Source organism: Salmo salar, unplaced genomic scaffold (genome assembly GCF_965601325.2).
Source record: "Salmo salar unplaced genomic scaffold, fSalSal1 ptg001064l, whole genome shotgun sequence".
NCBI lineage: Eukaryota > Metazoa > Chordata > Actinopteri > Salmoniformes > Salmonidae > Salmo > Salmo salar.
The window spans coordinates 35,001-62,043 of NW_027675607.1; the positions used below are offsets into that span (position 1 = coordinate 35,001).

Genomic DNA, 27,043 nt, shown 5'->3' on the forward strand with positions numbered 1-27,043 from the left:
GAGCTAGGGTTAGGGTTAGGAACTAGGGTTAGGGTTAGGAGCTAGGGTTAGGAGCTAGGGTTAGGGTTAGGAGCTAGGGTTATGAGCTAGGGTTAGGGTTAGGAGCTAGGGTTAGGAGCTAGGGTTAGGTTTAGGAGCTAGGGTTAGGGGCTAGGAGCTAGGGTTAGGAGCTAGGGTTAGGGTTAGGAGCTAGAGTTAGGGGCTAGGAGCTAGGGTTAGGGTTAGGGTTAGGAGCTAGGGTTAGGGTTAGGAGCTAGGGTTAGGGGCTAGGAGCTAGGGTTAGGAGCTAGGGTTAGGGTTAGGAGCTAGGGTTAGGAGCTAGGGTTAGGAGCTAGGGTTAGGGTTAGGAACTAGGGATAGTGTTAGGAGCTAGGGTTAGGGGCTAGGAGATAGGGTTAGGAGCTAGGGTTAGGGTTAGGAGCTAGGGTTAGGGTTAGGAACTAGGGTTAGGAACTAGGAGCTAGGGTTAGGAGCTAGGGTTAGGAGCTAGGAGCTAGGGTTAAGAGCTAGGGTTAGGAGCTAGTGTTAGGGGCTAGATTTAGGAGCTAGGGTTAGGAGCTAGGGTTAGGGTTAGGAGCTAGGGTTAGGAGCTAGGGTTAGGGTTAGGAGCTAGGGTTAGGAGCTAGGGTTAGGAGCCAGGGTTAGGGTTAGGAGCTAGGGTTAGGGTTAGGGTTAGGGTTAGGAGCTAGGGTTAGGAGCTAGGGTTAGGGGCTAGGAGCTAGGGTTAGGAGCTAGGGTTAGGGTTAGGAGCTAGGGTTAGGAGCTAGGGTTAGGAGCTAGGGTTAGGGTTAGGAACTAGGGTTAGTGTTAGGAGCTAGGGATAGGGGCTAGGAGATAGGGTTAGGAGCTAGGGTTAGGGTTAGGAACTAGGGTTAGGAGCTAGGGTTAGGAGCTAGGGTTAGGGGTTAGGGTTAGGAGCTAGCGTTAGGGTTAGGAGCTAGGGTTAGGGTTAGGAGCTAGGGTTAGGGTTAGGAACTAGGGTTAGGAACTAGGAGCTAGGGTTAGGAGCTAGGGTTAGGAGCTAGGGTTAGGGTTAGGAGCTAGGGTTAGGAGCTAGGGTTAGGGTTAGGAGCTAGGGTTAGGAGCTAGGGTTAGGAGCTAGGGTTAGGGTTAGGAGCTAGGGTTAGGAGCTAGGGTTAGGAACTAGGGTTAGGAGCTAGGGTTAGGGTTAGGGTTAGGGTTAGGAGCTAGGGTTAGTGTTAGGAGCTAGGGTTAGGAGCTAGGGTTAGGAGCTAGGTTTAGGAGCTCGGGTTAGGGTTAGGGTTAGGAGCTAGGGTTAGGAGCTAGGGTTAGGAGCTAGGGTTAGGGTTAGGAGCTAAGTTTAGGAACTAGGGTTAGGAGCTAGGGTTAGGAGCTAGGGTTAGGAGCTAGGAATAGGAGCTAGGGTTAGGAGCTAGGGTTAGGGTTAGGAGCTAGGGATAGGGATCGGGTTAGGAGCTAGTGTTAGGAGCTAGGGATAGGGTTAGGAGCTAGGGATAGGGTTAGGAGCTCGGGAGCTAGGGTTAGGAGCTACGGTTAGGAGCTAGGGATAGGGTTAGGAGCTAGGGTTAGGAGCTAGGATTAGGCTTAGGAGCTAGGGTTAGGGTTAGGAGCTAGGGATAGGGTTAGGAGCTAGGGTTAGGAGCTAGGGTTAGGAGCTAGGGATAGGGTAAGGAGCTAGGGATAGGAGCTAGGATTAGGCTTAGGAGCTAGGGTTAGGGTTAGGAGCTAGGGTTAGGGTTAGGAGCTAGGGATAGGGTTAGGAGCTAGGGTTAGGAGCTAGGGATAGGGTTAGGAGCTAGAGATAGGGTTAGGAGCTAGGGAGCTAGGGTTAGGAGCTAGGGTTAGGAGCTAGGGATAGGGTTAGGAGCTAGGGTTAGGAGCTAGGGTTAGGAGCTAGGGTTAGGGTTAGGATCTAGAGTTAGGAGCTAGGAGATAGGGTTAGGAGCTAGGGTTAGGAGCTAGGGTTAGGGTTAGGAGCTAGGGTTAGGAGCTAGGGATAGGGTTAGGAGCTAAGGTTAGGAGCTAGGGTTAGGAGCTAGGGTTAGGAACTAGGGTTAGGAGCTAGGGTTAGGGGCTAGGGTTAGGGTTAGGAGCTAGGGATAGGGTTAGGAGCTAGGGTTAGGAGCTAGGGATAGGGTTAGGAGCTAGAGATAGGGTTAGGAGCTAGGGAGCTAGGGTTAGGAGCTAGGGTTAGGAGCTAGGGATAGGGTTAGGAGCTAGGGTTAGGAGCTAGGGTTAGGGTTAGGATCTAGAGTTAGGAGCTAGGAGATAGGGTTAGGAGCTAGGGTTAGGAGCTAGGGTTAGGGTTAGGAGCTAGGGTTAGGAGCTAGGGATAGGGTTAGGAGCTAGGGTTAGGAGCTAGGGTTAGGAGCTAGGGTTAGGAGCTAGGGTTAGGGTTAGGGTTAGGAGCTAGGGTTAGGGTTAGGAGCTAGGGTTAGGAGCTAGGGTTAGGAGCTAGGTTTAGGAGCTCGGGTTAGGGTTAGGGTTAGGAGCTAGGGTTAGGAGCTAGGGATAGGAGCTAGGGTTAGGAGCTAGGGTTAGGGTTAGGAGCTAGGGATAGGGTTAGGGATAGGGTTAGGGTTAGGAGCTAGGTTTAGGTACTAGGGTTAGGAGCTAGGGTTAGGAGCTAGGGATAGGGTTAGGAGCTAGGGTTAGGAGCTAGGGTTAGGAGCTAGGGATAGGGTTAGGAGCTAGGGTTAGGAGCTAGGGTTAGGAGCTAGGGATAGGGTTAGGAGCTAGGGAGCTAGGGTTAGGAGCTAGGGTTAGGAGCTAGGGATAGGGTTAGGAGCTAGGGTTAGGATCTAGGATTAGGCTTAGGAGCAAGGGTTAGGGTTAGGGTTAGGAGCTAGGGTTAGGGTTAGGAGCTAGGGTTAGGGTTAGGGTTAGGAGCTAGGGTTAGGAGCTAGGGTTAGGAACTAGGGTTAGGAGCTAGGGTTAGGAGCTAGGGTTAGGGTTAGGAGCTAGGGATAGGAGCTAGGGTTAGGAGCTAGGGATAGGGTTAGGAGCTAGGGTTAGGAGCTAGGGATAGGGTTAGGAGCTAGGGTTAGGAGCTGGGGATAGGAGCTAGGGTTAGGAGCTAGGGTTAGGGTTAGGAGCTAGGGATAGGGTTAGGAGCTAGGGTTAGGAGCTAGGGATAGGGTTAGGAGCTAGAGATAGGGTTAGGAGCTAGGGAGCTAGGGTTAGGAGCTAGGGTTAGGAGCTAGGGATAGGGTTAGGAGCTAGGGTTAGGAGCTAGGGTTAGGAGGTAGGGTTAGGGGCTAGGAGCTAGGGTTAGGAGCTAGGGTTAGGGGCTAGGGTTAGGGGCTAGGGTTAGGAACTAGGGTTAGGAACTAGGGTTAGGAACTAGGGTTAGGAGCTAGGGTTTAGGGTTAAGAGTATGGGTTAGGAGCTAGGGTTAGGGTTAGGATCTAGAGTTAGGAGCTAGGGATAGGGTTAGGAGCTAGGGTTAGGGGCTAGGAGATAGGGTTAGGAGCTAGGGTTAGGGTTAGGATCTAGAGTTAGGAGCTAGGGGTAGGGTTAGGGGCTAGTGTTAGGAGCTAGGGTTAGGAGCTAGGGTTAGGAGCTAGGGTTAGGGTTAGGAGCTAGGGATAGGGTTAGGAGCTAGGGATAGGGTTAGGAGCTAGGGTTAGGAGCTAGGGTTAGGGTTAGGAGCTAGGGTTAGGAGCTAGGGTTAGGGTTAGGAGCTAGGGTTAGGAGCTAGGGTTAGGGTTTGGAGCTAGGGTTAGGAGCTAGGGTTAGGGTTAGGAGCTAGGGTTAGGGTTAGGATCTAGAGTTAGGAGCTAGGGATAGGGTTAGGGGCTAGGGTTAGGAGCTAGGGTTAGGAGCTAGGGTTAGGAGCTAGGGTTAGGGTTAGGAGCTAGGGTTAAGAGCTAGGGATAGGGTTAGGAGCTAGGGTTAGGGGCTAGGAGATAGGGTTAGGAGCTAGGGTTAGGGTTAGGATCTAGAGTTAGGAGCTAGGGGTAGGGTTAGGGGCTAGTGTTAGGAGCTAGGGTTAGGAGCTAGGGTTAGGATCTAGAGTTAGGAGCTAGGGATAGGGTTAGGAGCTAGGGTTAGGAGCTAGGGTTAGGAGCTAGAGTTAGGAGCTAGGGTTAAGAGCTAGGGTTAGGGTTAGGAGCTAGGGTTAGGATCTAGGGTTAGGGTTAGGAGCTAGGGTTACGGTTAGGAGCTAGGGTTAGTAGCTAGGGTTAGGAGCTAGGGTTAGGAGCTAGGGTTAGGAGCTAGGGTTAGGAGCTAGGGTTAGGGTTAGGAGCTAGGGATAGGAGCTAGGGTTAGGAGCCAGGGATAGGGTTAGGAGCTAGGGTTAGGAGCTAGGGATAGGGTTAGGAGCTAGGGTTAGGAGCTAGGGATAGGAGCTAGGGTTAGGAGCTAGGGTTAGGGTTAGGAGCTAGGGATAGGGTTAGGAGCTAGGGATAGGGTTAGGAGCTAGGGATAGGGTTAGGAGCTAGGGAGCTAGGGTTAGAAGCTAGGGTTAGGAGCTAGGGATAGGGTTAGGAGCTAGGGTTAGGAGCTAGGGTTAGGAGCTAGGGTTAGGGTTAGGATCTAGAGTTAGGAGCTAGGGATATGGTTAGGAGCTAGGGTTAGGGGCTAGGAGATAGGGTTAGGAGCTAGGGTTAGGGTTAGGATCTAGAGTTAGGAGCTAGGGATAGGGTTAGGGGTTAGGGTTAGGATCTAGGGTTAGGAGCTAGGGTTAGGAGCTAGGGTTAGGAGCTAGGGTTAGGGTTAGGAGCTAGGGATAGGGTTAGGAGCTAGGGATAGGGTTAGGAGCTAGGGTTAGGAGCTAGGGTTAGGGTTAGGAGCTAGGGTTAGGAGCTAGGGTTAGGGTTAGGAGCTAGGGTTATGAGCTAGGGTTAGGAGCTAGGGTTAGGGTTTGGAGCTAGGGTTAGGAGCTAGGGTTAGGGTTAGGAGCTAGGGTTAGGGTTAGGAGCTAGGGATAGGGTTAGGAGCTAGGGTTAGGAGTTAGGGTTAGGGTTTGGAGCTAGGGTTAGGAGCTAGGGTTAGGAGCTAGGGTTAGGGTTAGGAGCTAGGGATAGGGTTAGGAGCTAGGGTTAGGAGTTAGGGTTAGGGTTAGGAGCTAGGGTTAGGGTTAGGAGCTAGGGTTAGGAGCTAGGACTTAGGAGGTAGAGTTAGGGTTAGGGTTAGGGTTAGGATCTAGAGTTAGGAGCTAGGGATAGGGTTAGGAGCTAGGGTTAGGAGCTAGGGTTAGGAGCTAGGGTTAGGAGCTAGGGTTAGGAGCTAGGGTTAGGGTTAGGAGCTAGGGTTAGGAGATAGGGTTAGGAGCTAGGGTTAGGGTTAGGGTTAGGATCTAGGGTTAGGAGCTAGGGTTAGGAGCTAGGGTTAGGAGCTAGGGTTAGGGGCTAGGAGATAGGGTTAGGAGCTAGGGTTAGGGTTAGGAACTAGGGTTAGGGTTAGGAGCTAGGGTTAGGAGCTAGGGTTAGGGTTAGGATCTAGAGTTAGGAGCTAGGGATAGGGTTAGGGCTAGGGTTAGGAGCTTGGGTTAGGAGCTAGGGTTAGGAGCTAGGGTTAGGAGCTAGGGTTAGGGTTAGGAGCTAGGGATAGGGTTAGGAGCTAGGGATAGGGTTAGGAGCTAGGGTTAGGGTTAGGAGCTAGGGTTAGGAGCTAGGGTTAGGGTTAGGAGCTAGGGTTAGGAGCTAGGGTTAGGAGCTAGGGTTAGGGTTTGGAGCTAGGGTTAGGAGCTAGGGTTAGGGTTAGGAGCTAGGGTTAGGAGCTAGAGTTAGGGTTAGGGTTAGGATCTAGAGTTAGGAGCTAGGGATAGGGTTAGGAGCTAGGGTTAGGAGCTAGGGTTAGGAGCTAGAGTTAGGAGCTAGGGTTAAGAGCTAGGGTTAGGGTTAGGAGCTAGGGTTAGGATCTAGGGTTAGGGTTAGGAGCTAGTGTTAGGGTTAGGAGCTAGGGTTAGGGTTAGGAGCTAGGGTTAGGAGCTAGGGTTAGGAGCTAGGGTTAGGGTTTGGAGCTAGGGTTAGGAGCTAGGGTTAGGGTTAGGAGCTAGGGTTAGGAGCTAGAGTTAGGGTTAGGGTTAGGATCTAGAGTTAGGAGCTAGGGATAGGGTTAGGGATAGGGTTAGGAGCTAGGGTTAGGAGCTAGAGTTAGGAGCTAGGGTTAAGAGCTAGGGTTAGGGTTAGGAGCTAGGTTTAGGATCTAGGGTTAGGGTTAGGAGCTAGTGTTAGGGTTAGGAGCTAGGGTTAGAAGCTAGGGTTAGGAGCTAGGGTTAGGAGCTAGGGTTAGGGTTAGTAGCTAGGGTTAGGAGCTAGGGTTAGGGGCTAGGGTTAGGAGCTAGGGTTAGGAGCTAGGGTTAGGAGCTAGGGATAGGGTTAGGAGCTAGGTTTAGGAGCTAGTGTTAGGGGCTAGGAGATAGGGTTAGGAGCTAGGGTTAGGGTTAGGAACTAGGGTTAGGGTTAGGGTTAGGGTTAGGGTTAGGAGCTAGGGTTAGGAGCTAGGGTTAGGAGCTAGGGTTAGGGTTAGGAGCTAGGGTTAGGGGCTAGGAGATAGGGTTAGGAGCTAGGGTTAGGGTTAGGAACTAGGGTTAGGAGCTAGGGTTAGGAGCTAGGGTTAGGAGCTAGGGTTAGGGTTAGGAACTAGGGTTAGGAGCTAGGGTTAGGGTTAGGAGCTAGGGTTAGGAGCTAGGGTTAGGAGCTAGGGTTAGGGTTAGGAGCTAGGGTTAGGGTTAGGAACTAGGGTTAGGGTTAGGAGCTAGGGTTAGGGGCTAGGAGATAGGGTTAGGAACTAGGGTTAGGAGCTAGGGTTAGGAGCTAGGGTTAGGAGCTAGGGTTAGGGTTAGGAGCTAGGGTTAGGAGCTAGGGTTAGGGGCTAGGTTTAGGAGCTAGGGTTAGGAGCTAGGGTTAGGAGCTAGGGTTAGGAACTAGGGTTAGGAGCTAGGGATAGGAGTTAGGGTTAGGAGCTAGGGTTAGGAACTAGGAGCTAGGGTTAGGAGCTAGGGTTAGGAGCTAGGGTTAGGGTTAGGAGCTAGGGTTAGGGTTAGGAGCTAGGGTTAGGGTTAGGAGCTAGGGTTAGGAGCTAGGGTTAGGAGCTAGGGATAGGGTTAGGAGCTAGGGTTAGGGGCTAGGAGATAGGGTTAGGAGCTAGGGTTAGGGTTAGGAACTAGGGTTAGGAGCTAGGGTTATGTTTAGGAGCTAGGGTTAGGAGCTAGGGTTAGGAGCTAGGGTTAGGAGCTATGGATAGGAGTTAGGGTTAGGAACTAGGAGCTAGAGTTAGGAGCTAGGGTTAGGAGCTAGGGTTAGGAGCTAGGGTTAGGGTTAGGAGCTAGGGTTAGGGTTAGGAGCTAGGAGCTAGGGTTAGGAGCTAGGGTTAGGAGCTAGGGTTAGGGTTAGGAGCTAGGGTTAGGGTTAGGAGCTAGGGTTAGGAGCTAGGGTTAGGAGCTAGGGTTAGGAGCTATGGATAGGAGTTAGGGTTAGGAACTAGGAGCTAGGGTTAGGAGCTAGGGTTAGGAGCTAGGGTTAGGAGCTAGGGTTAGGGTTAGGAGCTAGGGTTAGGGTTAGGAGCTAGGAGCTAGGGTTAGGAGCTAGGGTTAGGAGCTAGGGTTAGGGTTAGGAGCTAGGGTTAGGGTTAGGAGCTAGGGTTAGGAGCTAGGATTAGGAGCTAGGGTTAGGAGCTAGCGATAGGAGCTAGGGTTAGGAGCTAGGGTTGGGAGCTAGGGTTAGGAGCTAGGGTTAGGGTTAGGAGCTAGGGTTAGGAGCTAGGGTTAGGGTTAGGGTTAGGAAAATAGGTTTTTGAATGGGACTTATTTCTATATCCCCACAAGTTAGCTTTACTGTGTGTGTATTTAGTATATGTGTGTATATTCACATTGTTCAGCATCACAAAGCCTTTTAATTTCTCTGTCAAATATGTATTTATTGCTGCTTCATCTCTCTATGCGTGCATTCCTGTGTGTGTGTGTGTGTGTGTGTGTGTGCGTAGGCCACCAGTCGTCCCCCTCCTGCAGTGTCCTCCAGTGTCCTGAGTCGTGTACCTGCAGTAACAACATCGTGGACTGTAGAGGGAAGAGTCTGACTGAGATACCTGGTAACCTGCCTGAGACCATCACAGAGATGTAAGATCACACACACACACACCTAGCAACCCACCTACACACACACACACACCTAGCAACCAACCTACACACACACCTAGCAACCCACCTACACACACACACCTAGCAACCCACCTACACACACACCTAGCAACCCACCTACACACACACACCTAGCAACCCACCTACACACACACCTAGCAACCCACCTACACACACCTAGCAACCAACCAACCTACACACACACACCTAGCAACCAACCTACACACACACACACACACACCTAGCAACCAACCTACACACACACACCTAGCAACCAACCTACACACACACACCTAGCAACCAACCTACACACACACACACCTAGCAACCCACCTACACACACACACCTAGCAACCAACCTACACACACACACCTAGCAACCCACCTACACACACACACACCTAGCAACCCATATACACACACACACACCTAGCAACCCACCTACACACACCTAGCAACCCACCTACACACACACACCTAGCAACCAAACAACCTACACACACCTAGCAACCAACCTACACACACACCTAGCAACCTACCTACACACACACACACATACACCTAGCAACCCACCTACACACACACCTAGCAACCTACCTACACACACACACACCTAGCAACCAACCTACACACATACACACACCTAGCAACCTACCTACACACACACACCTAGCAACCAACCTACACACACCTAGCAACCCACCTACACACACACCTAGCAACCCACCTACACACACACCTAGCAACCCACCTACACACACACCTAGCAACCCACCTACACACACACCTAGCAACCAACCAACCTACACACACACACCTAGCAACCAACCTACACACACACACACACACCTAGCAACCAACCTACACACACACACCTAGCAACCAACCTACACACACACACACCTAGCAACCCACCTACACACACACACACCTAGCAACCAACCTACACACACACACCTAGCAACCCACCTACACACACACCTAGCAACCCATCTACACACACACACACCTAGCAACCCACCAACACATACACACCTAGCAACCCACCTACACACACACACACCTAGCAACCCACCTACACACACACACCTAGCAACCAACCAACCTACACACACCTAGCAACCAACCTACACACACACCTAGCAACCAACCTACACACACACACCTAGCAACCCACCTACACACACACCTAGCAACCCACCTACACACACACACCTAGCAACCCACCTACACACACACCTAGCAACCCACCTACACACACCTAGCAACCAACCAACCTACACACACACACCTAGCAACCAACCTACACACACACACACACACACCTAGCAACCAACCTACACACACACACCTAGCAACCAACCTACACACACACACCTAGCAACCAACCTACACACACACACACCTAGCAACCCACCTACACACACACACCTAGCAACCAACCTACACACACACACCTAGCAACCCACCTACACACACACACACCTAGCAACCCACCTACACACACACCTAGCAACCCACCTACACACACACACCTAGCAACCCACCTACACACACACCTAGCAACCCACCTACACACACCTAGCAACCAACCAACCTACACACACACACCTAGCAACCAACCTACACACACACACACACACACCTAGCAACCAACCTACACACACACACCTAGCAACCAACCTACACACACACACCTAGCAACCAACCTACACACACACACACCTAGCAACCCACCTACACACACACACCTAGCAACCAACCTACACACACACACCTAGCAACCCACCTACACACACACACACCTAGCAACCCATATACACACACACACACCTAGCAACCCACCTACACACACCTAGCAACCCACCTACACACACACACCTAGCAACCAAACAACCTACACACACCTAGCAACCAACCTACACACACACCTAGCAACCTACCTACACACACACACACATACACCTAGCAACCCACCTACACACACACCTAGCAACCTACCTACACACACACACACCTAGCAACCAACCTACACACATACACACACCTAGCAACCTACCTACACACACACACCTAGCAACCAACCTACACACACCTAGCAACCCACCTACACACACACCTAGCAACCCACCTACACACACACACCTAGCAACCCACCTACACACACACCTAGCAACCCACCTACACACACACACCTAGCAACCCACCTACACACACACCTAGCAACCCACCTACACACACCTAGCAACCAACCAACCTACACACACACACCTAGCAACCAACCTACACACACACACACACACACCTAGCAACCAACCTACACACACACACCTAGCAACCAACCTACACACACACACCTAGCAACCAACCTACACACACACACACCTAGCAACCCACCTACACACACACACCTAGCAACCAACCTACACACACACACCTAGCAACCCACCTACACACACACACACCTAGCAACCCACCTACACACACACCTAGCAACCCACCTACACACACACACCTAGCAACCCACCTACACACACACCTAGCAACCCACCTACACACACCTAGCAACCAACCAACCTACACACACACACCTAGCAACCAACCTACACACACACACACACACACCTAGCAACCAACCTACACACACACACCTAGCAACCAACCTACACACACACACCTAGCAACCAACCTACACACACACACACCTAGCAACCCACCTACACACACACACCTAGCAACCAACCTACACACACACACCTAGCAACCCACCTACACACACACACACCTAGCAACCCATATACACACACACACACCTAGCAACCCACCTACACACACCTAGCAACCCACCTACACACACACACCTAGCAACCAAACAACCTACACACACCTAGCAACCAACCTACACACACACCTAGCAACCTACCTACACACACACACACATACACCTAGCAACCCACCTACACACACACCTAGCAACCTACCTACACACACACACACCTAGCAACCAACCTACACATATACACACACCTAGCAACCTACCTACACACACACACCTAGCAACCAACCTACACACACCTAGCAACCCACCTACACACACACCTAGCAACCCACCTACACACACACCTAGCAACCCACCTACACACACACCTAGCAACCCACCTACACACACACCTAGCAACCAACCAACCTACACACACACACCTAGCAACCAACCTACACACACACACACACACCTAGCAACCAACCTACACACACACACCTAGCAACCAACCTACACACACACACACCTAGCAACCCACCTACACACACACACACCTAGCAACCAACCTACACACACACACCTAGCAACCCACCTACACACACACCTAGCAACCCATCTACACACACACACACCTAGCAACCCACCAACACATACACACCTAGCAACCCACCTACACACACACACACCTAGCAACCCACCTACACACACACACCTAGCAACCAACCAACCTACACACACCTAGCAACCAACCTACACACACACCTAGCAACCTACCTACACACACACACACATACACCTAGCAACCCACCTACACACACACCTAGCAACCTACCTACACACACACACACCTAGCAACCAACCTACACACATGCACACACCTAGCAACCTACCTACACACACACACCTAGCAACCAACCTACACACATACACACACCTAGCAACCTACCTACACACACACACCTAGCAACCTACCTACACACACACACACACCTAGCAACCAACCTACACACACACCTAGCAACCCACCTACACACACACACCTAGCAACCCACCTACACACACACCTAGCAACCCACCTACACACACACACCTAGCAACCCACCTACACACACACCTAGCAACCCACCTACACACACCTAGCAACCAACCAACCTACACACACACACCTAGCAACCAACCTACACACACACACACACACACCTAGCAACCAACCTACACACACACACCTAGCAACCAACCTACACACACACACCTAGCAACCAACCTACACACACACACACCTAGCAACCCACCTACACACACACACCTAGCAACCAACCTACACACACACACCTAGCAACCCACCTACACACACACACACCTAGCAACCCACCTACACACACACCTAGCAACCCACCTACACACACACACCTAGCAACCCACCTACACACACACCTAGCAACCCACCTACACACACCTAGCAACCAACCAACCTACACACACACACCTAGCAACCAACCTACACACACACACACACACACCTAGCAACCAACCTACACACACACACCTAGCAACCAACCTACACACACACACCTAGCAACCAACCTACACACACACACACCTAGCAACCCACCTACACACACACACCTAGCAACCAACCTACACACACACACCTAGCAACCCACCTACACACACACACACCTAGCAACCCATATACACACACACACACCTAGCAACCCACCTACACACACCTAGCAACCCACCTACACACACACACCTAGCAACCAAACAACCTACACACACCTAGCAACCAACCTACACACACACCTAGCAACCTACCTACACACACACACACATACACCTAGCAACCCACCTACACACACACCTAGCAACCTACCTACACACACACACACCTAGCAACCAACCTACACACATACACACACCTAGCAACCTACCTACACACACACACCTAGCAACCAACCTACACACACCTAGCAACCCACCTACACACACACCTAGCAACCCACCTACACACACACCTAGCAACCCACCTACACACACACCTAGCAACCCACCTACACACACACCTAGCAACCAACCAACCTACACACACACACCTAGCAACCAACCTACACACACACACACACACCTAGCAACCAACCTACACACACACACCTAGCAACCAACCTACACACACACACACCTAGCAACCCACCTACACACACACACACCTAGCAACCAACCTACACACACACACCTAGCAACCCACCTACACACACACCTAGCAACCCATCTACACACACACACACCTAGCAACCCACCAACACATACACACCTAGCAACCCACCTACACACACACACACCTAGCAACCCACCTACACACACACACCTAGCAACCAACCAACCTACACACACCTAGCAACCAACCTACACACACACCTAGCAACCTACCTACACACACACACACATACACCTAGCAACCCACCTACACACACACCTAGCAACCTACCTACACACACACACACCTAGCAACCAACCTACACACATGCACACACCTAGCAACCTACCTACACACACACACCTAGCAACCAACCTACACACATACACACACCTAGCAACCTACCTACACACACACACCTAGCAACCTACCTACACACACACACACACCTAGCAACCTACCTACACACACACACCTAGCAACCCACCTACACACACACCTAGCAACCCATCTACACACACACACCTAGCAACCCACCAACACATACACACCTAGCAACCCACCTACACACACACACACCTAGCAACCCACCTACACACACACACCTAGCAACCAACCAACCTACACACACCTAGCAACCAACCAACACACACACCTAGCAACCTACCTACACACACACACACATACACCTAGCAACCCACCTACACACACCTAGCAACCAACCAACCTACACACACACACCTAGCAACCAACCTACACACACACACACACACACCTAGCAACCAACCTACACACACACACCTAGCAACCAACCTACACACACACACCTAGCAACCAACCTACACACACACACACCTAGCAACCCACCTACACACACACACCTAGCAACCAACCTACACACACACACCTAGCAACCCACCTACACACACACACACCTAGCAACCCATATACACACACACACACCTAGCAACCCACCTACACACACCTAGCAACCCACCTACACACACACACCTAGCAACCAAACAACCTACACACACCTAGCAACCAACCTACACACACACCTAGCAACCTACCTACACACACACACACATACACCTAGCAACCCACCTACACACACACCTAGCAACCTACCTACACACACACACACATACACCTAGCAACCCACCTACACACACACCTAGCAACCCACCTACACACACACACACACCTAGCAACCCACCTACACACACACCTAGCAACCCACCTACACACACACACCTAGCAACCCACCTACACACACACCTAGCAACCCACCTACACACACACACCTAGCAACCCACCTACACACACACCTAGCAACCCACCTACACACACCTAGCAACCAACCAACCTACACACACACACCTAGCAACCAACCTACACACACACACACACACACCTAGCAACCAACCTACACACACACACCTAGCAACCAACCTACACACACACACCTAGCAACCAACCTACACACACACACACCTAGCAACCCACCTACACACACACACCTAGCAACCAACCTACACACACACACCTAGCAACCCACCTACACACACACACACCTAGCAACCCATATACACACACACACACCTAGCAACCCACCTACACACACCTAGCAACCCACCTACACACACACACCTAGCAACCAAACAACCTACACACACCTAGCAACCAACCTACACACACACCTAGCAACCTACCTACACACACACACACATACACCTAGCAACCCACCTACACACACACCTAGCAACCTACCTACACACACACACACCTAGCAACCAACCTACACACATACACACACCTAGCAACCTACCTACACACACACACCTAGCAACCAACCTACACACACCTAGCAACCCACCTACACACACACCTAGCAACCCATCTACACACACACACCTAGCAACCCACCTACACACACACCTAGCAACCCACCTACACACACACACACCTAGCAACCAACCTACACACACACACCTAGCAACCCACCTACACACACACCTAGCAACCCATCTACACACACACACACCTAGCAACCCACCAACACATACACACCTAGCAACCCACCTACACACACACACACCTAGCAACCCACCTACACACACACACCTAGCAACCAACCAACCTACACACACCTAGCAACCAACCTACACACACACCTAGCAACCAACCTACACACACACACCTAGCAACCCACCTACACACACACCTAGCAACCCACCTACACACACACACCTAGCAACCCACCTACACACACACCTAGCAACCCACCTACACACACCTAGCAACCAACCAACCTACACACACACACCTAGCAACCAACCTACACACACACACACACACACCTAGCAACCAACCTACACACACACACCTAGCAACCAACCTACACACACACACACCTAGCAACCCACCTACACACACACACCTAGCAACCTACCTACACACACACACACACCTAGCAACCTACCTACACACACACACCTAGCAACCCACCTACACACACACCTAGCAACCCATCTACACACACACACCTAGCAACCCACCAACACATACACACCTAGCAACCCACCTACACACACACACACCTAGCAACCCACCTACACACACACACCTAGCAACCAACCAACCTACACACACCTAGCAACCAACCAACACACACACCTAGCAACCTACCTACACACACACACACACACACCTAGCAACCCACCTACACACACACACCTAGCAACCAACCAACCTACACACACCTAGCAACCAACCTACACACACACACACACACCTAGCAACCAACCTACACACACACACCTAGCAACCAACCTACACACACACACACACACCTAGCAACCAACCTACACACACACACCTAGCAACCAACCTACACACACACACCTAGCAACCAACCTACACACACACACACCTAGCAACCCACCTACACACACACACACCTAGCAACCCACCTACACACACACACACACCTAGCAACCCACCTACACACACACCTAGCAACCCACCTACACACACACACCTAGCAACCCACCTACACACACACCTAGCAACCCACCTACACACACACACCTAGCAACCCACCTACACACACACCTAGCAACCCACCTACACACACCTAGCAACCAACCAACCTACACACACACACCTAGCAACCAACCTACACACACACACACACACACCTAGCAACCAACCTACACACACACACCTAGCAACCAACCTACACACACACACCTAGCAACCAACCTACACACACACACACCTAGCAACCCACCTACACACACACACCTAGCAACCAACCTACACACACACACCTAGCAACCCACCTACACACACACACACCTAGCAACCCATATACACACACACACACCTAGCAACCCACCTACACACACCTAGCAACCCACCTACACACACACACCTAGCAACCAAACAACCTACACACACCTAGCAACCAACCTACACACACACCTAGCAACCTACCTACACACACACACACATACACCTAGCAACCCACCTACACACACACCTAGCAACCTACCTACACACACACACACCTAGCAACCAACCTACACACATACACACACCTAGCAACCTACCTACACACACACACCTAGCAACCAACCTACACACACCTAGCAACCCACCTACACACACACCTAGCAACCCACCTACACACACACCTAGCAACCCACCTACACACACACCTAGCAACCCACCTACACACACACCTAGCAACCAACCAACCTACACACACACACCTAGCAACCAACCTACACACACACACACACACCTAGCAACCAACCTACACACACACACCTAGCAACCAACCTACACACACACACACCTAGCAACCCACCTACACACACACACACCTAGCAACCAACCTACACACACACACCTAGCAACCCACCTACACACACACCTAGCAACCCATCTACACACACACACCTAGCAACCCACCAACACATACACACCTAGCAACCCACCTACACACACACACACCTAGCAACCCACCTACACACACACACCTAGCAACCAACCAACCTACACACACCTAGCAACCCATCTACACACACACACACCTAGCAACCCACCAACACATACACACCTAGCAACCCACCTACACACACACACACCTAGCAACCCACCTACACACACACACCTAGCAACCAACCAACCTACACACACCTAGCAACCAACCTACACACACACCTAGCAACCAACCTACACACACACACCTAGCAACCCACCTACACACACACCTAGCAACCCACCTACACACACACACCTAGCAACCCACCTACACACACACCTAGCAACCCACCTACACACACCTAGCAACCAACCAACCTACACACACACACCTAGCAACCAACCTACACACACACACACACACACCTAGCAACCAACCTACACACACACACCTAGCAACCAACCTACACACACACACCTAGCAACCAACCTACACACACACACACCTAGCAACCCACCTACACACACACACCTAGCAACCAACCTACACACACACACCTAGCAACCCACCTACACACACACACACCTAGCAACCCACCTACACACACACCTAGCAACCCACCTACACACACACACCTAGCAACCCACCTACACACACACCTAGCAACCCACCTACACACACCTAGCAACCAACCAACCTACACACACACACCTAGCAACCAACCTACACACACACACACACACACCTAGCAACCAACCTACACACACACACCTAGCAACCAACCTACACACACACACCTAGCAACCAACCTACACACACACACACCTAGCAACCCACCTACACACACACACCTAGCAACCAACCTACACACACACACCTAGCAACCCACCTACACACACACACACCTAGCAACCCATATACACACACACACACCTAGCAACCCACCTACACACACCTAGCAACCCACCTACACACACACACCTAGCAACCAAACAACCTACACACACCTAGCAACCAACCTACACACACACCTAGCAACCTACCTACACACACACACACATACACCTAGCAACCCACCTACACACACACCTAGCAACCTACCTACACACACACACACCTAGCAACCAACCTACACACATACACACACCTAGCAACCAACCTACACACACACACCTAGCAACCAACCTACACACACCTAGCAACCAACCTACACACACACACACCTAGCAACCCACCTACACACACACACCTAGCAACCAACCTACACACACACACCTAGCAACCCACCTACACACACACACACCTAGCAACCCATATACACACACACACACCTAGCAACCCACCTACACACACCTAGCAACCCACCTACACACACACACCTAGCAACCAAACAACCTACACACACCTAGCAACCAACCTACACACACACCTAGCAACCCACCTACACATGCACACACCTAGCAACCTACCTACACACACACACCTAGCAACCAACCTACACACATACACACACCTAGCAACCTACCTACACACACACACCTAGCAACCTACCTACACACACACACACACCTAGCAACCAACCTACACACACACCTAGCAACCCACCTACACACACACACCTAGCAACCCACCTACACACACACCTAGCAACCCACCTACACACACACACCTAGCAACCCACCTACACACACACCTAGCAACCCACCTACACACACCTAGCAACCAACCAACCTACACACACACACCTAGCAACCAACCTACACACACACACACACACACCTAGCAACCAACCTACACACACACACCTAGCAACCCACCTACACACACACCTAGCAACCCACCTACACACACACACCTAGCAACCCACCTACACACACACCTAGCAACCCACCTACACACACCTAGCAACCAACCAACCTACACACACACACCTAGCAACCAACCTACACACACACACACACACACCTAGCAACCAACCTACACACACACACCTAGCAACCAACCTACACACACACACCTAGCAACCAACCTACACACACACACACCTAGCAACCCACCTACACACACACACCTAGCAACCAACCTACACACACACACCTAGCAACCCACCTACACACACACACACCTAGCAACCCACCTACACACACACCTAGCAACCAACCTACACACACACACCTAGCAACCAACCTACACACACACACACCTAGCAACCCACCTACACACACACACACCTAGCAACCAACCTACACACACACACCTAGCAACCCACCTACACACACACCTAGCAACCCATCTACACACACACACACCTAGCAACCCACCAACACATACACACCTAGCAACCCACCTACACACACACACACCTAGCAACCCACCTACACACACACACCTAGCAACCAACCAACCTACAAACACCTAGCAACCAACCTACACACACACCTAGCAACCTACCTACACACACACACACATACACCTAGCAACCCACCTACACACACACCTAGCAACCTACCTACACACACACACACCTAGCAACCAACCTACACACATGCACACACCTAGCAACCTACCTACACACACACACCTAGCAACCAACCTACACACATACACACACCTAGCAACCTACCTACACACACACACCTAGCAACCTACCTACACACACACACACACCTAGCAACCAACCTACACACACACCTAGCAACCCACCTACACACACACACCTAGCAACCCACCTACACACACACCTAGCAACCCACCTACACACACACACCTAGCAACCCACCTACACACACACCTAGCAACCCACCTACACACACCTAGCAACCAACCAACCTACACACACACACCTAGCAACCAACCTACACACACACACACACACACCTAGCAACCAACCTACACACACACACCTAGCAACCAACCTACACACACACACCTAGCAACCAACCTACACACACACACACCTAGCAACCCACCTACACACACACACCTAGCAACCAACCTACACACACACACCTAGCAACCCACCTACACACACACACACCTAGCAACCCACCTACACACACACCTAGCAACCCACCTACACACACACACCTAGCAACCCACCTACACACACACCTAGCAACCCACCTACACACACCTAGCAACCAACCAACCTACACACACACACCTAGCAACCAACCTACACACACACACACACACACCTAGCAACCAACCTACACACACACACCTAGCAACCAACCTACACACACACACCTAGCAACCAACCTACACACACACACACCTAGCAACCCACCTACACACACACACCTAGCAACCAACCTACACACACACACCTAGCAACCCACCTACACACACACACACCTAGCAACCCATATACACACACACACACCTAGCAACCCACCTACACACACCTAGCAACCCACCTACACACACACACCTAGCAACCAAACAACCTACACACACCTAGCAACCCACCTACACACACACCTAGCAACCCACCTACACACACACCTAGCAACCAACCAACCTACACACACACACCTAGCAACCAACCTACACACACACACACACACCTAGCAACCAACCTACACACACACACCTAGCAACCAACCTACACACACACACACCTAGCAACCCACCTACACACACACACACCTAGCAACCAACCTACACACACACACCTAGCAACCCACCTACACACACACCTAGCAACCCATCTACACACACACACACCTAGCAACCCACCAACACATACACACCTAGCAACCCACCTACACACACACACACCTAGCAACCCACCTACACACACACACCTAGCAACCAACCAACCTACACACACCTAGCAACCAACCTACACACACACCTAGCAACCAACCTACACACACACACCTAGCAACCCACCTACACACACACCTAGCAACCCACCTACACACACACACCTAGCAACCCACCTACACACACACCTAGCAACCCACCTACACACACCTAGCAACCAACCAACCTACACACACACACCTAGCAACCAACCTACACACACACACACACACACCTAGCAACCAACCTACACACACACACCTAGCAACCAACCTACACACACACACCTAGCAACCAACCTACACACACACACACCTAGCAACCCACCTACACACACACACCTAGCAACCAACCTACACACACACACCTAGCAACCCACCTACACACACACACACCTAGCAACCCACCTACACACACACCTAGCAACCCACCTACACACACACACCTAGCAACCCACCTACACACACACCTAGCAACCCACCTACACACACCTAGCAACCAACCAACCTACACACACACACCTAGCAACCAACCTACACACACACACACACACACCTAGCAACCAACCTACACACACACACCTAGCAACCAACCTACACACACACACCTAGCAACCAACCTACACACACACACACCTAGCAACCCACCTACACACACACACCTAGCAACCAACCTACACACACACACCTAGCAACCCACCTACACACACACACACCTAGCAACCCATATACACACACACACACCTAGCAACCCACCTACACACACCTAGCAACCCACCTACACACACACACCTAGCAACCAAACAACCTACACACACCTAGCAACCAACCTACACACACACCTAGCAACCTACCTACACACACACACACATACACCTAGCAACCCACCTACACACACACCTAGCAACCTACCTACACACACACACACCTAGCAACCAACCTACACACATACACACACCTAGCAACCAACCTACACACACACACCTAGCAACCAACCTACACACACACACCTAGCAACCAACCTACACACACACACACCTAGCAACCCACCTACACACACACACCTAGCAACCAACCTACACACACACACCTAGCAACCCACCTACACACACACACACCTAGCAACCCATATACACACACACACACCTAGCAACCCACCTACACACACCTAGCAACCAACCTACACACACACACCTAGCAACCAACCTACACACACACACACCTAGCAACCCACCTACACACACACACCTAGCAACCAACCTACACACACACACCTAGCAACCCACCTACACACACACACACCTAGCAACCCATATACACACACACACACCTAGCAACCCACCTACACACACCTAGCAACCCACCTACACACACACACCTAGCAACCAAACAACCTACACACACCTAGCAACCAACCTACACACACACCTAGCAACCTACCTACACACACACACACACACACCTAGCAACCCACCTACACACACACCTAGCAACCCACCTACACACACACACCTAGCAACCCACCTACACACACACCTAGCAACCCACCTACACACACCTAGCAACCAACCAACCTACACACACACACCTAGCAACCAACCTACACACACACACACACACACCTAGCAACCAACCTACACACACACACCTAGCAACCAACCTACACACACACACCTAGCAACCAACCTACACACACACACACCTAGCAACCCACCTACACACACACACCTAGCAACCAACCTACACACACACACCTAGCAACCCACCTACACACACACACACCTAGCAACCCATATACACACACACACACCTAGCAACCCACCTACACACACCTAGCAACCCACCTACACACACACACCTAGCAACCAAACAACCTACACACACCTAGCAACCAACCTACACACACACCTAGCAACCTACCTACACACACACACACATACACCTAGCAACCCACCTACACACACACCTAGCAACCTACCTACACACACACACACCTAGCAACCAACCTACACACATACACACACCTAGCAACCAACCTACACACACACACCTAGCAACCAACCTACACACACCTAGCAACCAACCTACACACACACACACCTAGCAACCCACCTACACACACACACCTAGCAACCAACCTACACACACACACCTAGCAACCCACCTACACACACACACACCTAGCAACCCATATACACACACACACACCTAGCAACCCACCTACACACACCTAGCAACCCACCTACACACACACACCTAGCAACCAAACAACCTACACACACCTAGCAACCAACCTACACACACACCTAGCAACCCACCTACACATGCACACACCTAGCAACCTACCTACACACACACACCTAGCAACCAACCTACACACATACACACACCTAGCAACCTACCTACACACACACACCTAGCAACCTACCTACACACACACACACACCTAGCAACCAACCTACACACACACCTAGCAACCCACCTACACACACACACCTAGCAACCCACCTACACACACACCTAGCAACCCACCTACACACACACACCTAGCAACCCACCTACACACACACCTAGCAACCCACCTACACACACCTAGCAACCAACCAACCTACACACACACACCTAGCAACCAACCTACACACACACACACACACACCTAGCAACCAACCTACACACACACACCTAGCAACCCACCTACACACACACCTAGCAACCCACCTACACACACACACCTAGCAACCCACCTACACACACACCTAGCAACCCACCTACACACACCTAGCAACCAACCAACCTACACACACACACCTAGCAACCAACCTACACACACACACACACCCTAGCAACCAACCTACACACACACACCTAGCAACCAACCTACACACACACACCTAGCAACCAACCTACACACACACACACCTAGCAACCCACCTACACACACACACCTAGCAACCAACCTACACACACACACCTAGCAACCCACCTACACACACACACACCTAGCAACCCACCTACACACACACCTAGCAACCAACCTACACACACACACCTAGCAACCAACCTACACACACACACACCTAGCAACCCACCTACACACACACACACCTAGCAACCAACCTACACACACACACCTAGCAACCCACCTACACACACACCTAGCAACCCATCTACACACACACACACCTAGCAACCCACCTACACACACACACACCTAGCAACCAACCTACACACACACACCTAGCAACCCACCTACACACACACCTAGCAACCAACCTACACACACACACCTAGCAACCCACCTACACACACACCTAGCAACCCACCTACACACACACACCTAGCAACCCACCTACACACACACCTAGCAACCCACCTACACACACCTAGCAACCAACCAACCTACACACACACACCTAGCAACCAACCTACACACACACACACACACACCTAGCAACCAACCTACACACACACACCTAGCAACCAACCTACACACACACACCTAGCAACCAACCTACACACACACACACCTAGCAACCCACCTACACACACACACCTAGCAACCAACCTACACACACACACCTAGCAACCCACCTACACACACACACACCTAGCAACCCACCTACACACACACCTAGCAACCCACCTACACACACACACCTAGCAACCCACCTACACACACACCTAGCAACCCACCTACACACACCTAGCAACCAACCAACCTACACACACACACCTAGCAACCAACCTACACACACACACACACACACCTAGCAACCAACCTACACACACACACCTAGCAACCAACCTACACACACACACCTAGCAACCAACCTACACACACACACACCTAGCAACCCACCTACACACACACACACCTAGCAACCCACCTACACACACACACACACCTAGCAACCCACCTACACACACACCTAGCAACCCACCTACACACACACACCTAGCAACCCACCTACACACACACCTAGCAACCCACCTACACACACACACCTAGCAACCCACCTACACACACACCTAGCAACCCACCTACACACACCTAGCAACCAACCAACCTACACACACACACCTAGCAACCAACCTACACACACACACACACACACCTAGCAACCAACCTACACACACACACCTAGCAACCAACCTACACACACACACCTAGCAACCAACCTACACACACACACACCTAGCAACCCACCTACACACACACACCTAGCAACCAACCTACACACACACACCTAGCAACCCACCTACACACACACACACCTAGCAACCCATATACACACACACACACCTAGCAACCCACCTACACACACCTAGCAACCCACCTACACACACACACCTAGCAACCAAACAACCTACACACACCTAGCAACCAACCTACACACACACCTAGCAACCTACCTACACACACACACACATACACCTAGCAACCCACCTACACACACACCTAGCAACCTACCTACACACACACACACCTAGCAACCAACCTACACACATACACACACCTAGCAACCTACCTACACACACACACCTAGCAACCAACCTACACACACCTAGCAACCCACCTACACACACACCTAGCAACCCACCTACACACACACCTAGCAACCCACCTACACACACACCTAGCAACCCACCTACACACACACCTAGCAACCAACCAACCTACACACACACACCTAGCAACCAACCTACACACACACACACACACCTAGCAACCAACCTACACACACACACCTAGCAACCAACCTACACACACACACACCTAGCAACCCACCTACACACACACACACCTAGCAACCAACCTACACACACACACCTAGCAACCCACCTACACACACACCTAGCAACCCATCTACACACACACACACCTAGCAACCCACCAACACATACACACCTAGCAACCCACCTACACACACACACACCTAGCAACCCACCTACACACACACACCTAGCAACCAACCAACCTACACACACCTAGCAACCAACCTACACACACACCTAGCAACCAACCTACACACACACACCTAGCAACCCACCTACACACACACCTAGCAACCCACCTACACACACACACCTAGCAACCCACCTACACACACACCTAGCAACCCACCTACACACACCTAGCAACCAACCAACCTACACACACACACCTAGCAACCAACCTACACACACACACACACACACCTAGCAACCAACCTACACACACACACCTAGCAACCAACCTACACACACACACCTAGCAACCAACCTACACACACACACACCTAGCAACCCACCTACACACACACACCTAGCAACCAACCTACACACACACACCTAGCAACCCACCTACACACACACACACCTAGCAACCCACCTACACACACACCTAGCAACCCACCTACACACACACACCTAGCAACCCACCTACACACACACCTAGCAACCCACCTACACACACCTAGCAACCAACCAACCTACACACACACACCTAGCAACCAACCTACACACACACACACACACACCTAGCAACCAACCTACACACACACACCTAGCAACCAACCTACACACACACACCTAGCAACCAACCTACACACACACACACCTAGCAACCCACCTACACACACACACCTAGCAACCTACCTACACACACACACACACCTAGCAACCTACCTACACACACACACCTAGCAACCCACCTACACACACACCTAGCAACCCATCTACACACACACACCTAGCAACCCACCAACACATACACACCTAGCAACCCACCTACACACACACACACCTAGCAACCCACCTACACACACACACCTAGCAACCAACCAACCTACACACACCTAGCAACCAACCAACACACACACCTAGCAACCTACCTACACACACACACACATACACCTAGCAACCCACCTACACACACCTAGCAACCAACCAACCTACACACACACACCTAGCAACCAACCTACACACACACACACACACACCTAGCAACCAACCTACACACACACACCTAGCAACCAACCTACACACACACACCTAGCAACCAACCTACACACACACACACCTAGCAACCCACCTACACACACACACCTAGCAACCAACCTACACACACACACCTAGCAACCCACCTACACACACACACACCTAGCAACCCATATACACACACACACACCTAGCAACCCACCTACACACACCTAGCAACCCACCTACACACACA

At 51.4% G+C, this 27,043-nt stretch overlaps 1 protein-coding gene across 1 annotated transcript in view; it reads left to right on the top strand.

The window, feature by feature from the left end:
• The window catches only part of LOC106593125 (slit homolog 2 protein), a 51,070-nt gene that overhangs the window by 6,120 nt on the left and 17,907 nt on the right, over nucleotides 1–27,043 (top strand). The window contains exon 4 of the mRNA XM_082972730.1: nucleotides 7,915–8,047. Coding sequence (XP_082828856.1) covers nucleotides 7,915–8,047 — 133 coding nt within the window. The remainder of the gene's footprint in view (nucleotides 1–7,914; nucleotides 8,048–27,043) is intronic.